Source organism: Diorhabda sublineata, chromosome 5, assembly GCF_026230105.1.
Source record: "Diorhabda sublineata isolate icDioSubl1.1 chromosome 5, icDioSubl1.1, whole genome shotgun sequence".
NCBI lineage: Eukaryota > Metazoa > Arthropoda > Insecta > Coleoptera > Chrysomelidae > Diorhabda > Diorhabda sublineata.
In genome coordinates, this window is record NC_079478.1 from 19,861,481 (window position 1) to 19,879,500 (window position 18,020).

The window sequence follows — 18,020 nt, forward strand, 5'->3', positions numbered from 1 at the left end:
TAAATTTGCTATAACTTCTATTGCTATAACTTCCTTCGTAAAATATGTATTTTCCGTGATTTTCAGGTCCAAAATTGACCAAAACTTAAAATTTCACTTTTTTGGAAAAAAGTAGCAATTTTTGAAAGGCTGTATCTCAGAAACTATTAGACCTATAGAGCTACTCTTGATCTCGTTTTGTAACAAATTTTATCTACTTCAAATACTTCAAGTTACAGCGAGAAAACCAGCATAACGGCAAAAATTTTGGAGGTTTTTGGAGTACTACGAAAGAAGCACAAGGTTTTCATTCCTGAAAAATTAGATTTAGATTTCCTTAATAGTTCCATACAACATACCAAAAAATCAGAACTAGCCGTTCACTTGCAATTCTAATGTATGATTTGACTGGCGTAATTTGTATTAATAATTAAAAAAGAAATTTGGAAATGCTACCCTCGTAGCATGTTAAGTTCCCTTTTCTATGAAGAATTATTCCATTTTGCTGGTAGTAATTATACATACATGAATGTATGAAATAGCGATAAAATGCATATCAACAGTTAATTATACTAATACGTGATAATAAATACAAATATTATTATTTATCTTATATATATTACGTGACGTACCTCCAGTTGGTATCGAGTCATTTTTACATAACAAATCGGCCTTGCCTCCTCAGCAAGTTTAAAGCTAGGTCACTGGTAATTATTTAAAATCAACTATATACTCTGGATGAATTTGTTTAGTCGGTCATGAGCATCCCTTCCTTCTAGGCGCAGATAAAAAGTTATGTGATGTAAGTAAACTTTACACAGAAGCAGATATCTCACATTTGTCTCAAGTAATATCAATATCAAACCAATAATAAAAACAAGAGGGATAAAAGCGAGAGACGGCAAAACAGAACATCGCCCATAAGAGATCGGAAGTATATGGAAAGAATACTATAGAGAAAAAATTAACTAGAAAAAAAATCAGAGCAAATAAAGAAATAATGTTAACAGAGGAAGAAGGTGAAGAGGTAAAATGCCCCACAGAAAACGAGGTGCGAGACGAAATAAGAAAACTGCGGAATAACAAACCCCCGGGAGATGATGGAATAGAACCGGAACTTCTTAAATATGGTGGATTATCAAAACGGCTTTAAGCCAAGAAGATCAACTATAGACGCAATCCACACTATAGATCAAATGATACAAAAGACAGCGGAACATAAAAGAGAAATACATATACAACAATATATATACAACATCAGATAAAACGTACACGAATAAAGGCGTTAAACAGGGAGACCCAATATCACCAACGTTATTCAATATAATTCTGGAAGGCATTGTGAGAAACAAAAGATTATAACATATGCAATACAAATAGTAGCATACGCAGATGATGTAACGATCATAGCAAATGGACAGAGGGAATTAATAAAATCGATCAACAAATTAGAAGAAGATGCAAGAAATTACGGACTGGACATAAATGCAGAAAAAATAAAATATATGAAAATAGGAGGAATAGGAATAACGTTGGGACAAACAACCAGAGAGGGGATAAAGGATAGGATACAAAAGGGCTATCAAGCCTTTGGAAGAAACAAAAACCTACTAAAAAATAAAAACATAACCAAACAAAACAAAATAAAAATGTACAAAACAAACAACAAAAGAAGAAGTTAAAAAAACCGAAAGAAAGATAATGAGAACTATAACAGGCCCAAACATAACACAGCAAGGTAAAAGAAGGACAAAGAAAAACGAAGAAATAGAGAGAGAACTGGGGAAGAAGAATATAGTGAGATACATAAAAACACAAAGACTCAAAACACAATATAGAGAACTGGAGAGCAAAATACCAGAACCGAAAGGAATGGAAAATAATAACAAAAGTAGCCAAAACAAACGACAAACTATAAATAAAAGGAGGAGTAATCCTCCTCAAAAACAGGATTAAAGCACCGAAAGCGATAGCCATAATCCACATGGGATTGAAAGGCTTGATGATGATGATGAGTATCAATATCCTCTTTACTCAAGTAACTATCTTATATGAAGGGCCACGGGGAAAACGATCAAAGTCCAATTTTTTGCCAAATTCAGGTTACCACGGGAACCGTTTGATTATTATGAGCTCAACTGTACTATCATTTAGGCGAGAAAGATCATAGTCACTGAGTTATAACAGTCAAAAGATTGGAACTAACGAAGATGAACGATCAAGGTCCGTTTCTCTCCCCTTCACTAATATATCAATCAAATTTTCTCTCGTTACTGTGTTGTTGGACAGATCTATACCCTCAATCTAACCTCTTTTAATATCTAAATTGCAGCATGTTGAGTGATTTTAGTAAAACAGAAAATATAGATTAGTAGTGAACTAGGTAATGTGAAAAAAAACGAAGAATGAAGGACGTGATGGGAAAACTGTGGACCTCAAGTAATGAGATATCTAACTTCAATAAACTGGGTGATTATAACAAACAGAATCAGTATTTGCGTGGATTGATCACCGTGGTTCCTGATTAGCGACGTCGCAACAGAAAGGATGATGCAGAGGCAAATGTGTCCTCTTATTCTTATCGTGATTTACTTAAATCTGAGATTTCAGTTTTAGAAGATAAAATTTACGAAGAAAGTAAAGTATCATTAGCGAAAGAACTACATAAAAAGGAGAACAAAAAAATACGTTTGGTTAGAAGTGAAAAGTTTTATTCAATCAAAAGAAACTATCGCAAACAAGAGAAAAAACTACCTACTACGTCTGACGTGTACTACTGTCGTCAACACAACTTCATTTCCTTCAACATTCATCAAAGAAGGCTGATGATTTTTGCTCCATGCTAAAACACTTCTTCGAAAATATCCTGAGCCTAACAGTAAAGCACTTAGTTATTTTCTGCGACGTGTACGCAGACCAAAACAAGAAATTTGCGGTTATACAATTTTTTCACTACACAGTTTGTACAGTGAAACGATTTCAGATTGTTTAAAGTGGTTTTCCCCATAAGAGGTCACTCTTATATGGAGGGAGATAAGGACATGAGCCTTGTGAACCAGAAATCGTATACTGAGACACTGGAGGAATGTACTCAGCAGAATCAAACCTTTATCGTTCACAGTAATTAACTGCGACAATGAAGTGAAATTTGAAACTTGGACTGATTTTTTGTCTTGTGTCTACATTAAAAAGTGCCCTTTTGCGAAAGAACCAAAATTTTTGTCACACAAATCAAATTACGTTAGAGTTAATTTGGTAGAAAATCAGGGTACAAGGAAAAAGTCAAGAAAGTTTGAACGAGAAGTAGGTCAACTTGAAAATCTGTACAATGGGAGACTGGCCATTAAACCGGCTAAATTAAAAGACCTCCTTCAGCAGTTCTTGACCAATCCAGGTGTACAAAGATTCTACGACTCACTGATTGTTGAAGAAGAAGACATCGAGTTTGTATATGACCTAGCAATTGATGAACCTCCTCAGTAGCTATCTGGCAAAAACGATCAGGGTACATATTTATTTTTAGTTTTTAAATAATTTGTTTAGGTACAATGTACTAAATGCATTTCTTAATTTGTTACAATGTATTACAGCATCAAGACTGAAAAACAAGCTTTTTATTCGATTTCATACTTGAAAAGCGCAATGCTGAAAATTTTTATTTTCGGGACTGTGATCGTTCATCCCTATGGGGGTGCATGTTGATGCAATATTGAATGTATGCGAGTTGAACTAATGTCCAAGTATGCCTTAATCTCCCTGTATGTCTCATGACCATCTTGCAATATCAGTTTAAGCACGGAATCGATGTTTTCAGGCACAACAGCCGATTTTAAACGATATTCACGAAACTCATCTTGTAGCAAAGTGCGACCACGATTGAATTCGTAAATCTCTCGAGATTGTGCTTCAATACCGAAATTCTAAGCGAGTTGATCGGCACACTGCTGTTGGTTTAATTCACGTTGACAGTCATAGAAAAATCATCTCACTAAAATTTTCACGATTTAATTCAATTTTTTGACCAAAATGAATCGTTTAAGTATTTGTAAACTCAAATAGCTTTCGTTCACCAAAATTTCCTTATGATGACAATGTAAGATTTCACAATTTCACATCAGTGTTGTCATAGCTCATAACTTAAGTTGTAGTTTTCAAAAGTTGAAAAAGCTGAGAAATGTAGTATCAAAAATTGTATTTTTCATATTTTGATTATTTAAAAGGCGTATCATAGAGCATTAAAAAAATTTAAAGTACTAGAACGATTATATAGATTTTTAAACGCCCTGTACCTGAAGTTCAAGTCAAGGCTAACTAGACGCTGTAGTATTACCAGATCTAGTAAATTTTTTCGAACAACAACCTCACCGACCTCTTATTCACATCTCTTGTGTTGTTGACTTAACAACTTGGACGAGCGATTTTGTCTTCTTTCACTGTTATGTCACATTTTTACGACTTAGGGCCGATTTGCCTTTATGATCTGTATAAATTAATAGTAATTTCCTTTAACACATGCTATAATACAGGGTGGGCCAGAAAGTTACGCGAATTTAAAAAAGTTATAATAAAAAAACTAGATTAGGTTACAACCCTCCGATTTCGTTAAAATTTTAGTATGTTATAATATAGGGCGTGGAAATCATCCCTTCAGGTACTTTTTAGCGTTTAAAAAATCAAAAAACCGTATTGATTTTTCTTTGATTGTACTATTTAAATTAATCGTTGAAAGAAATAAAAAGGGATAAAATAAGACTTTGGAAAAAGTTGGTTAAGTTAAGTATACAGTTTGTGTATCTATTCGAATTTGATTAAACCAAGTGCCATTTAATATACTTATTGCCCAATTGCACCACACTCTTTTTTTCTTCTGTTTTCGCTTAGCACTGAAATATGTATAAGTACAGTGAAACTTTAACGTTTCACGATTTAGTGAAATCATCGAAACACATTTACAACAAATAATTTCACTTCGTATCACTTTACAATCAATTAAATAATTTATTAATTGATCACGATCATCAGCAATAACTAAAAATTCGTACAGCTTCATTTTTCACAAAAATTCATAGAATTTTATCTTTTTCATGGTCAAACACGATTAAAAAAACAAGTATCGATTGATTTACTAACTATAATCGTATGTAAACAAACTAGACTAAATTCTCTGCAAATTCTATGATACATTATGTCATCATTAGGTAATGACGACATGCGAAGCTAAGCTATAATGTATAAATTAATTTTCTTTTTCTGGAACTTCTGGAACACAATTTTCTCTATAGCATACTAAAATTTTAACGAAATCGGAGAGGTGTACCCTAATCCAGATAATTACCCAATTTTTTATCTTATTTGAAATATACATCTGGGAAATTTATTCCTTAAAAAAACATCATCCAGGTGTGCACCATCGCGCTGCAAATATTCCTCGAATCTAGATCTCAAATATTACGATTTTATTGGAAAATTTGTTAAACCTTTCAAATGCCCCGTAGAACACATCACAAACAATAATATTGTGATGGGGCATTGAAGCTGATTGCAAATCTGATGTAATCAAATATAGAATGCTAAAATTAAAAAATTATAATGTTGATATAGCACAACCTTGTTGGATTGTAAATAATTTTAATATGAGACATATTAAACGTATGGAAATGAATACTGGTTTTAATTTTCCCTCTTTGTACTTTGTATTGTTAACGTTATATATCAGCAGAATAAAGAGAAACAATGTTTATAGAACTTATTGGCATCGTACACTGGAAACAAAAACTCAACATGTGAAATTTCATTTCTAATGTTTTTATATCTTCTTTGTTGAAAATAAAACACAAAAATGTTGTTTGAAACCAGTAGAATAAACGTGATTAAAGCGTTATATAATGATAGTATTGTTGCAGCCAGACATTCATTATTGTTGTTGGTTTTTTATATCATTAAAACCGTGTTATTCCAACTATGTGTTGAGATTATCATATATTTGTATTTAATAAAAGTAGATAGGGACGAAAAATCGTAATTATTATTAACAACTTTACAGTTAATATCCGTTCTTCATTTATAACGTCAATACTATAATTAACACTGCACCATTGATTTTATTAGACATCGTCTTACCTTTGTGTAGAAGTTGAACATAAATGAATGGCTAGAATATATGCATGTAAAATACTGATAATTCCTGTTAAAGCACACACAAATAAAGTCAATAAAAATCACTTTTCACCAAACTTTAAATTAACTGCAATTAACATATTGGCAATTTGTCGGTCACCAAATTTGGCCACTTAACACGTAAATCGAACAAAACCACAATATAAACACGTAATCGCAAAAGTCACTATATACATGGTAGTGACTGGCTTACAGGTAAATCCAACCTTTCGTGAGTAAATGTTGTAAGAATTCTGCGTTGTTGTCAATTCGAAGTAAAAAAAATCAGTGATGTGACAACTGAGGACAATAATTTTTATTATAGTTAAAACATATTCCAGTATGAAATTAATGAGGTTTATGATTCATTAATTCATTCAGTAAATATGGTACTATGATTATTGTGAAGTTATGGCAATTTTAATCTGCTCAGATTACCTCCTTTCCTATATAGGCCAGAAAAATCGATGTATTTACATCAGAGCCAAGGAACACTTGTTGTCTGTCACTAATGTCGATATTTTCTCCACCCTTGCCCAACATCGTGCTCATACCGGATACGCATTTGATTTCAATAAAACCAAAACTATCGCCCCAATCCGTTCCTTCAAGAGAAGCTATCGAAATAGAGAAACGTCAAAACTTTCTGAGATTGCCGGCAACACCATCTTCACCCACTTCGCTTCAATACCTCTCCCGCCAATGATATACTTCCCACGACCGCCAAATCCCCAAAACCCGCCAATAGGTCTCCTATAATTACAAGGTCCAGGCAACTAGCTTCCCAATTAGCTCAAGACAAACAGTGAAAGTGTTAGTGTTCTTGATTGTAAGCTTATTATTTTTATTTTCGATTTTAATCATTTTATATATTTTTTTTGTTTCAGCTTTTCATTTCATCGGTAAAAGGAGTGGGCAGATTGAGACGTTGAAATCAACCAGGAAAAAGGAGTAATTCGTTGCGTGGAGTAGGCAGATTGAGACCAAAGAATCGGATCACTTCTTACCAATAAAAGAATAACCACCCTAATATATATATATATATATATATATATATATATATATATATATATATTCATTACGACTTCAGTCTTTATTAAAATACACTGACAATTTGCGCATTTATTGTTAATCAATAGATCACCTTCATTATGAATATCAAAATAAGAATAAAATCAAACTAGAATTTTCTTCTAATAAGAAAAATTAATTTTTCCTTAGTTCTTACATCTTAAATATGTAGCAGTAATCAATTAAATTATTTGTAGTTTTATTAGAATTTACAAAACAGAGCTATAAATTTTACTTAAATTATTTAGGTCTTTTTTATCATTTATAGCTTTTTCGTTATGAATGTGAATCATTTCTAAAAGTTCTGTTTTTCGTGTATTAGATTCGTTTCAAGAATTTTTGAATCTTATAATTGAATTTGTGTATTTTTGATTTTTCATGGTTCTTTAATGCAGTTCTATTTTTTTTATCCTATCAATGACCTCTTACTCTATTTTCTAAATACTGAGATGTCGGCCCTATGTAGACAGCGCCATAATTAGTACAAGGCACTTGATATATAAACTTACTTCTTTTGTTTTTTAGTGTTTTAGATTTTAATTTAGTGAAATATTTAGATAATTTATTATGTCCTTTATGACTAATACTAATATCATATTTATTTAAATAATTCGATAATTGTTGGAAAAGTCCTTGTACATATGGTAAGGAAAAATGTTTTATGTTTTGATGTTTCGTTTCTATTTTGTCTTTTAATTGATTGTAGTATCTATCCTGTTCTTGATTATGTTATTAATATTTTTTCTCGGATAATTATTTTCTTTAAATACAGTTTTAGCTTTTTGAATAGCTAAGCATCTAAATTTAGAATCTGATAGTTGGATAGATCTATCAGCCAAACTTATTATCACTGATCTTTTTTGAGATAAAGGATGACATGGATTGAAATTCAAATATCTTGAGGACCAAGTTGCTTTCGTATACCATTCTGTTTTTATGTTATTGTTTAGGTCATTTTTATCATTTATAGCTTTTTCTTTCTTATGAATGTGCACCATTTTTAAAAATTCTCTTAATTTTATATGTGACATCAACAAAATCGATTCTATTATTATATATATTGCGCAGAATTGTTAATGAATAAAGATTCGTATATCTCACAAATCAACTACATTTTACAAAATTTGTCAACATAGCGCTTTACCTTTACCAATACCTGTTCTCCAACACGATTGTCGAATATAAACGAGATGTTACGATCGCTCGAAATTAATTAGTCGCACATCGAATAGTACTGTTATTACATAATGGAACAATGGAGGATGTAGTATTCCCATCTATATTATACAATAAATAATTTTTTTACTCGGTTTGTGTGTTATATTTATCAATAAACTCCTCACTTTAAGATCAATATACCAGGAATCGTTCTAGAAACATGCTAAAATTAATTTACTTTGAAGTTTGATTTTTTTGACAAAACGACGATACAAGAGTAATTTTTTCTTAATTATATTGCGAATATCTAACGTATCATTTGATAATTAGTCACATTAAAAGTAGGTACGTGTTTTTCAAATGAAATTCCTATCAATTTTTACGAATTAACTCATTTCCAAATCACAATTGCAACAATTTGACATGCTGACTTTTCATAGCTGACTTATTCTTCTTATGTCCGCTTTAATACATTATTTTTAATTTAGCAATAGACCTATCAATATAAAAGAGAGAAAAATGTTTTATTGTCAAAAAATTGTCGTATATAAGTCGACAGCAATAATTAAACCAGTATGCAGCATGCCCGTAATTGAATATTATTAGAATAGAAGTCGTTCACAGAGTAGAAGGCAATTTCCAGTAAATATGCCCTCAAATTATAGCGGAATGCAGGAAAAGATAATATCGATTTGATTTCAATTGGCAAGTGATTGTGCATTTTTTTGCATTGTAAAATATTGAGACCTTAACTAATTCTGAACGTGGAGTTCCTAAGTGGATAGCTGTGCAACGATCTTTTTGAAATTGGGGATGCGTGCTTACGAATTAGGCAAACGCATTCAAAGATGAATTTTTAATCTATTACAAAAGACCCTACAGTGAGCTCTGTTGTTTAGTCCGAGTAAATATCTGACAGCTCTCTTTTGTAGTTTGAATATTCGCTCAAATTGAGTCGCACCCCAGAAGGAAAGAGCTTATCGGAGATGCGACTCAATAAGGGAATAACAAACTGTTGAGGGGGTAAATAAGTTCAGTTCTTTGGAAACTGATCTCGCTGCAAAACAGGATATGTAACTCCCATTTCAAAGAATTGTTCAAAATAACAGATTCAACTATTCAATGATGTGGATAATACTTGGGTTCTAGAAACGTTGAGAGAGAGAGAGAGAAGATTAGAATCGCACTATAATTTAAGGTCTATGAACAGTGAACAACAGTAAACCAAAACATTGTACATTCTCAAGTACTGTTTCTAGCTTTCTGATACAGTAAAATAATCACAAAAATAATACTGAGCTTAATATAATTGTAATAAAAAGTAGATCAGACAAAAAGCGATATCATGGATACTTTTAGCTTATTTGGATTTTTTCAAAAAAAATTTAAAAACAGGTACATATAGCAAACAAAGAATTCCATAGAGTATTATATTTGTAGCGTGGAACTGAAATGCGTCTAGTTTATCTTTTGAATAAAGTACATTCAATCTTAAAATAATGAATATATTTAAAACTGTTTATGGAAGATTTATTTATAGAGTCACCATTTATTAGCATTCACTAGATTATACCTATAAGATCTATGGTCCTATGAAGTGTTGTGAGATCAAGATTGCTCCAAGAGAAACTTGTCTCCAAATATACATATTTTACCACTGATATCTAGGAAGGCGTTTATAAACAAAAGAAACAAAATAGGGTCTAGTACCGAGTCTTCGGGCACCCCACATTCTATTGGCTTGCAAGAAGAAATCGTTGTATCAACCCTTACACTTCTGTTGGTAAAGTATAATTTAAACCATGCGAGAGTTGGCGAAAAATATCCAAGGTTTCATCTGAGGCAAACTTTATCAGAACTATTATTCTTAAAACTAATGTAATGGTTTTCTTAATTATCCACACTCATTGAATAGTATGGTGAATTTATAAACACTCTTTTACGGTCTTAATTTATTTAAACATTGACAAACTTATAATTTGTTTAAATTCTTCGGTCACTTTTCTATTTTTATCCGTTCACTATCACTATTTATTATAAACTAACTCTGAACTGAACCAGCTCGTTTATATATCTAAAACGAAGTTCTCAAAAATTCTAGAAAATAAAGAGACAAAAGAAATAAATAAATAGACCTTCCTAGATATGATATGATATGCTATGATAAAAAACATACATCAAACGAATTCCGTGTATATCAAACTATATTAAAAGTACCGCGCTTTCACCGAATTTTAGAATTCCACTACAACCGGACAGGACTGGCTCCAAAGCCATATCACGGACTTATTAATCGCATTACTCATTATATAAACACTTCTGCTGGTTAAATTTTTACTCACCTAAACGAGCAGCGCTTCGTTTCTTCACTCTCATACATATTGTTCGGGATCGTATACACTGGAAAAATAAAAATTAGTTTTCCTCAAATTGTCGAACAAACTTTGAATACATAGGTACAATATTTTAAAATATATTATAAGTCAATGATAAAGTGAAAATTCTTGCATCCAGATTTTTTGGAAATAATTTTTAATAGGAAAATGAATTGAATTGAATAATGATTAGATTCCGAGTTCATGTTTCATATACTGAGCCAACCATTTCAGTAAAAATGGTGCGTTAGATAGAACATGTCCATTGTTCAAAAAGGTGATAGTAAACTCAGTATACTGTCCCGATTCTTCATTCTAGATATACTCATCATTCGAAAACTAATTGAATAATTATTGTCAACATCGAAATAAATTCGGAGCCATTAAAAGTATTGAAAATTCCTTAATGACACATATGCGCTGAGCTTCTCGTTAGTTACCTCCAAATGGAAATTACGGGATACAAAAATTGAAATTATTCCAAGCAAATAAAGTGTGATGATTATCAGAACGAACTATATACGAAGGCCGTTTTTATTTCCATCTCCAATATACTATAAATAAAAGACAAGTTCATATAAAATAATAATTTTATTACCAAAATATTGGTACACCGAAGAGATTGAGACACTTATCATATCTGTGAACAAGCTTTTCAATAGCCTCTTCAAAGAAAGTTGCCGTCAATGTCGCCTAACCGTTCAGTAACAATAGACAAAGCAGTAATGGTGAATCTGCGGTTTTCTTTAACCGTTCTGTCAACTCGTTGAACCAGGTCATCCGAAACGACAGATTTGCGTCCTTGGACCCCTCCATCGACACCAATCACTCATGAAGTTTTCCCCATACACACGACTCATTCTCCAATGGGTTTCTCTGCAGCACTATCGCCTTCAGCATGTAGAAAATGAATCACACTTCGCAATTCACACTATGGCCTTCAGCCTGTAGAAAACGAATCACACTTCGCAATTCACAGTCTGCATCGTGTGGACCCTCCATAAGACATATCTAATATTATTAAGAATTATGTGTCTTACTGTTGAATATATTGGTTTTATATCGACAAAGTAAATACAAAAAATTATCATTTTATAATAATATCCAGATATTAATGTCTATTTGAGAAAGGTATAGAGTAATAAAAAGAGGAATTCCGTCCAGTTCGGCTCAATATCGGTGTTAGCCATAGGTTTAGGTCTTGAATTATTGTTTGTATTATTAAAATTTCAAGTAATTGCGTAAGAGAATTAGGAAAAGTATGTTTTCTGGGCTGAAGTGTCAATATCGAAATGTTGTGTAGGGATTATACAGTTACGTTTTGCGTTCAACAGGTACCGTTTAACCTTCCATTAGTGCCTCTGCCTAATTCCAACCCTATTTCAGATCCTTTATACTAGTATCCTACCAGTACGCCTTTGGCACACTATTTTCAGTGTTTGTGAATGTATAACAATAGGCTAAACCCATAAATTGACCCCAACCCCTATCTGCACTTGATAAAAAGAAAGAATTTTACAATGAAATCAATGCCAAACTATGAAAGTGGCTTAAATATTCGTTGGGTCACTCTGTGGTTCCTTTGCATACCTAATGAGGTTTTATTACTTTATACCTTTCTGAAATAAACTATGATATATTTTGAAAATTTTTAATAATTATTCAATGGTATGATGAGAAAATGTATTTTACCTGATGAATAAAGTTGATAACTTCTGAATATGGTGCTTCATCAAAAGTTCTGCCATTAATTTCAAGAATTTCATCACCAATTTCGAAAATTTCTTTATCAAGAGGTGAACCTGAAAACAAAATAAAAGAATTAATGAAGAATTCGATAGTTTCATTTAGTTCACTAAAATGTTAACCAGGCTAAGAGTTATAAAATTCAAGCTCTGTAAAGTATGGCCTCATTTTGAGATAGTATAATTGGTACCAGCCAAATGCGAGCATTCATCAATTGTCTTTAATTTTTTCCTTTGTAATATATGGTCGATCGAACCATACTAGGTATGACTATTTTGATATTATGTATTTTTTTGATTATCACCTTCAATAGATACCATTTCTCTATCCCTACATCGCCCCATGTGATTCTTCCATTGTTCGAAACAGTGCAGGAAGTCTTTTTCTGTCAATTCCTTAAGGACGCGCGCCGCTTTTTCTATCATACTTTCAACTAACTTAAACCTTGTTCATTTAATGCAGATTTGATTAGTCACTCTAATAAGTTCGATTAATTTTCAGTTGCATTCAAAGTGTCAATTCAAATATTTTCCGAGCTTCTTATTGATCAACTTTCTGACATAAAAATTGCACACATTCTTTGTCCATTTCTATAGATTCAACAATTGCACGAATATTTAGGCGACGTTCATTTAGAATGAAACCATCAACTTTTTCGATATTCTAATTTTTTTGACGGGGATGAGCGACCTAAACGTGAATCATCTTCTCGGCCATTTTGAAGATGCACAGAGCACTCAAAAACACGTGGACGTGACAAACATCCATTGTCATGCACTTGTTTCAATAAATTATAAGTTTCAGATGCAATTTTTTCAAGATTTATGTCACAACAATTGATTACTCTAAATCTACGTCAATCATTATTACAGCAATACATAAAGAAAAACAGTCCCTCTACAAACGAAGATCATTCGAAAGAGTGCTAAATAGCTGACAGTCATTATCATTTGGAGCATTGCCAGGAGGATGAAATTTTAATACGAATCAACGAAAATCCTTAACTTAAAACTACTCGACCATATCATTTTACATCTGATCAGAACATATCACCAAAGAATCTTCTTACAATTTTAACATTACGCAGTGGAAAATGGAAAAGTAGAAATGGAAATCACTCACTTTATTAAACATATTCTTGTTACTGTTGAGGATTGTTATTTCCAACAGAAAATCTTTGGTTAAAAACCCAGCTCCAAGTTAATCAGATTCTAATGCAAGAGCCGACAGAAGTTGATGAAAATTATTATTGTTCCAATTCTACACTTCGGAGATTTACAGCGTTGTGTATCGCCTTTGGTTTATTAATAATCTAGGCTAATTTGACTAAAGTTTCTATTATTTTTTCGTGATTGGACGTAGTAGTATGCTTGATTAATGCAGTTTCCTTAACCTTGTTAAACAAAACATTGTCCACCGTGCAGGTCATTATTGATCTCTCTCGGTATTCAACTTTTATTTCCAAAACAGCTTCCGATGATATTTATAATAAGGCAGCAGGTTTGCATTGGGCTGTGTTTTTTTGCTAACTCGCGGTGCATAATTCAGTTATAACAGAAGAACTCTTCTGTCATATAAACCAACTACCACAAGTAAGATTAAATATATGTCAAATTCAAAACTGTGCCAAACCGCTACTTTTGGAATCTGTGAGAAATTCTAGAAGTAGATAATTATTTGTCCAAAACCTGAACCTGCTATTGTAATTTGAGGTGTCTTCAAAGACACTAGACAAAATTAGTATATATTTTGATGGTTCGAATTTAGGTTAACGAGAAAAGCATCATATGAATCTCATAATATTATTGCATGTCCATACGACATCACTTTTCATATAATTTCAATTGTCCTGAACCGCATGGAAAACTTGTGTATTACAAATGGCGCTATCTATCTCTTATTTGAAAAGACAGAGTTTATCTACAATAATGTAGTTGTAAGGCTACCTTACCTTGCAGCTCGACATCTACCGATTTCGAAAATTTTAATTGCGATCGTTTGTGATCATTTTGCAACACCGCCCCTTTCAGCGTTGTTTACAATAATGATCGGGTTCAAACAAATGTTAAATTAAAGGAAACATTTTGCAATAGAATGCGATGTCTTAAAAACATTTTGAAACGCGTCAAATCAATAGTCAAAAGTGTGCTTCAAAGTAGCGCCATAGTGGGCTCCCTTACCTTGAAGCACATCATCATTCGATTTACAAAAATTTTAATTGCGATCGTTTATGATAATTTTGCGATAGAATGCGCTCCAATGTTATTCATTTTTTTTTTTAATTTTTAAATTGAACTAATTGCACCTCAAATTCCTTCCGCATCCACCGTAAAGTCCGAATCTGGCCCCCAGTAACTACTAGCTATTCACTGATCTTAAAAAAAGAAGAAGATTTAAAATCCAAAGAAGTTGTTACTTATTATTATTATTAGCCACCGTTGATTTAAACCAAATAATTACCTACTTTAAATCTCTTCAAAGTTTTAGAAGATAAACCAAAAAAGAAGTTTTTAAAAACCAACTTACGTTGTACAAATGAAGAAGATATAGAAAATAATTGTAAATAATTGTAAATTGTATTATAATAATATTTTTTGTAAATATCCATTTGAAACATTTCTATTTTCAATTTTTTTTATAGTTTCAAAATAAAAACAGCAAATTCTTTGCAGTTGATATTTTTTTAAAATTCACTGCAATTTCGCATATTATTGACGTAGATAAACGTGATAGAAATGATTGTAGTGCAACATAACTGGCAAAATCTAATGAACAGTAAAAATTATTTCTGTACCAGGGTGGTAAAAAGGAAATTATAATTTCGATGGTATTTATATGTGGAGCTTCAGATATCACTTTGTGATTCACCCAATCAACAAAAAGTTTCTTTAAACAAATTTTAGTATAGTATTCCAAAAATAATTGATATGTTTTAAATCCGTGAGTCGAACGAAAGGCAACGAAACTCACCATTAATGTGAGCTTTTACGACTTTTATGTTAGTTGCTAAAAAATATTTTTCAATAGTAATATTGTGTTCAAAGTAATGACGATTCTAAGCTGTAAGTACAATTAATTTTATCTAACAGGGACAATGCTTAATTGTTTAGAAAGAAAAACATAACCTTTAATTGAATTGTCTTTTCTACTTTTTTCTATCTCTGTTTGGTAAATTCTTGTTGGCGCTTTCTTATTGAATTTTAATATCTAACGTAACACATTTGTTTAATGAGCAACATTAAACGCATTCATTGATATAGAAACAAGTCGTACATGTTCAATGGTCTACATAAATCTTTTCCACTACAAAGGGTGTAAGAAACATTTAAAAGACAACGATTTTGCTATCGAGCGAAGGTTGCCAATAAAATTCAAGACAGTAATTTTTCTTAATCCCGTGTATATGACATCACGCTATTCAGAGGAGTTGTAATTCAATAGTCGTCGAGGCATTAACCAGGAAAGTTGTTGTTTTCTCCTTTGGAGAACGGCAGAATTCATTTTCGAAATATATATATATATAAATTTTTTTAATTTCTTATTTCCTAGACCTTTTGATATATTAATGCTTGTAAATGTTCTTGATTTTAGGCCTCTTCTATTTCAAAAATTATTATTTTTGAAAGATGATAAAAAATTGACCTTTCGACTTAACTTCAGTCTTTTTGACACTGATAATTTGCGTATTTATATTGATCATTAGATCATTCATATCATGATTATCAAAATAAGAATAAAATCAAAATAGAATTTTCTTCTAATAAGAAAAATTAATTTTTCCTCAGTTCTTACATCTCAAATACGTAGCAGTACTTAATCAAATTATTTGTAGTTTTATTAGAATTTAAAAAATAGAACTATGAAGTTTCCTTAAATTATTTAGATCTTTTTTATCATTTATAGCTTTTTCGTTCTTATGAATGTGATCCATTTCTAAAAATTCCGTGTATTAGATTCAGTTTCAAGAATGTTTGAATCTTTATATTTGAATTTATGTTTTTTTGATATTTCATGATTCGTTAATGCAGTTTTATTTTTTTTTATCGTATTGATGACCTTTTAGTCTATTTTCTGAATACTGAGATGTCTGCTCTATGTAGACAGTCTCACAATTAGTACAAGGCACTTCTTAAGGTATACAAAACCAACTTGGTCCTCAAGATATTTGAATTTCAATTCATGTCATACAATAAAGATCAGTGATAATAATTTTCTCTGCATGTCTAGTATGAATATTGTGCAACGAAACCGCGTTATCAACTTATAGATCAGTGCGTATATTGTAAAACTCGTCTAAATAGTGCGGCCAAGGAGAATTGATAATTTTTATATCACGTGATGGGTCAATAAATTGGCCATCATCATGTTTTTTGTATTAGTTAAGTAGTAATTTCCCGTGGTTATTAGTTTGTAAGATCGTAGAAAAGTTTCTATTACGAATCGAATTACTATTTGAAAATTATTGATTGTTTTTTGTGAGATAACAAAAATGGAAGGGTTAATCCAAACAACTCCAATTAGAGGAGGAAAGACTAAAGATAAGTAGCTAAACGTACGAGGTACATTTAAACAAACTTTCTGACTAAATTTATAGTAATAGTTGAAACTACAGTTTTGATATCGGTTTCGTAATAGCTTCCAATTTTTTTAACATTCAGGAATGTTCCAGTGTGGACTGTTGTAATGAACAGTAGCTCTCCAGCTTTCAATGTTACTGAGTCAGACTCAGAAAGTGTCAAGGATCTAATGCGAGTTTGGAAAATTGTTTATTGATATACCAGTTGCATAATTTTACGTTTATAAAAAATCAATTTTAGTTCAGACTAAAAAGTTTAACATTAGTTTAATCAGTCCAAATCAAATTTTTCCTTGGAACTAAAGTGAGGAAAAGCTGACAGAGAATGTGAGTTTACAATTATAGAGTTAGTAGGGCTATTAAGAAACTGTAATGTTTTAAGTAATTCCAATGATAATATTCACATAACCTCAATTGTTGACTACGTTGTGGGCTACATCAGTCTAATCATGGAAATGTCTACAATGAATAGCCCAGGCACCAAAATTTCGGTGAATTGTAGTTGATTTAAAAAATTTAAAGTGAACGACGACATACAAAATGATAAATTATCCACAAATTGGTTGCAGCTTTTCTCTCCACTATGATCCCGCTAGCAAGTTCGATCTTTTATCCTCGAGTTTGTAAAGGCGGGTTTACATGGAGTCGTAAACTGGGCGAGAATACTACTCGGTCTGCGCATGTCTCACGACTCCTTGATTTCAACGAACGATAATATATGACATGAAATGACAATCATAAACCACGAGACATACACGAGACATTTTTTTAAGGTTCCATCTCTTGCATCAACAAATTGAATTATTTGTTTTGTATTCATTTTGTACACTGACATTATGTATGCTAGAAAATGTTGTTAATTATTATTATATATAAATAAAATGTATTAATTTTTTTAATTATTAAATTATAGTTAATTTTATTATTTCACTAGTACAAAAATCGAAACTAATACACGT

The 18,020-nt window shown here is 31.6% G+C and overlaps 1 protein-coding gene across 5 annotated transcripts in view; it reads right to left on the bottom strand.

The window, feature by feature from the left end:
* The window catches only part of LOC130443975 (protein PALS1), a 123,287-nt gene that overhangs the window by 86,311 nt on the left and 18,956 nt on the right, over positions 1–18,020 (bottom strand). For 4 of the 5 annotated variants that reach the window (XM_056778912.1, XM_056778911.1, XM_056778908.1 and 1 more), the window contains 2 exons: positions 12,432–12,541; positions 10,707–10,764 (listed from right to left, as the gene is read on the bottom strand). In XM_056778912.1, coding sequence (XP_056634890.1) covers positions 10,707–10,764; positions 12,432–12,541 — 168 coding nt within the window. Of the gene's footprint in view, positions 1–6,099; positions 6,351–10,706; positions 10,765–12,431; positions 12,542–18,020 lie in introns of those variants that run through there. The other variant, XM_056778913.1, reaches the window with a different exon arrangement.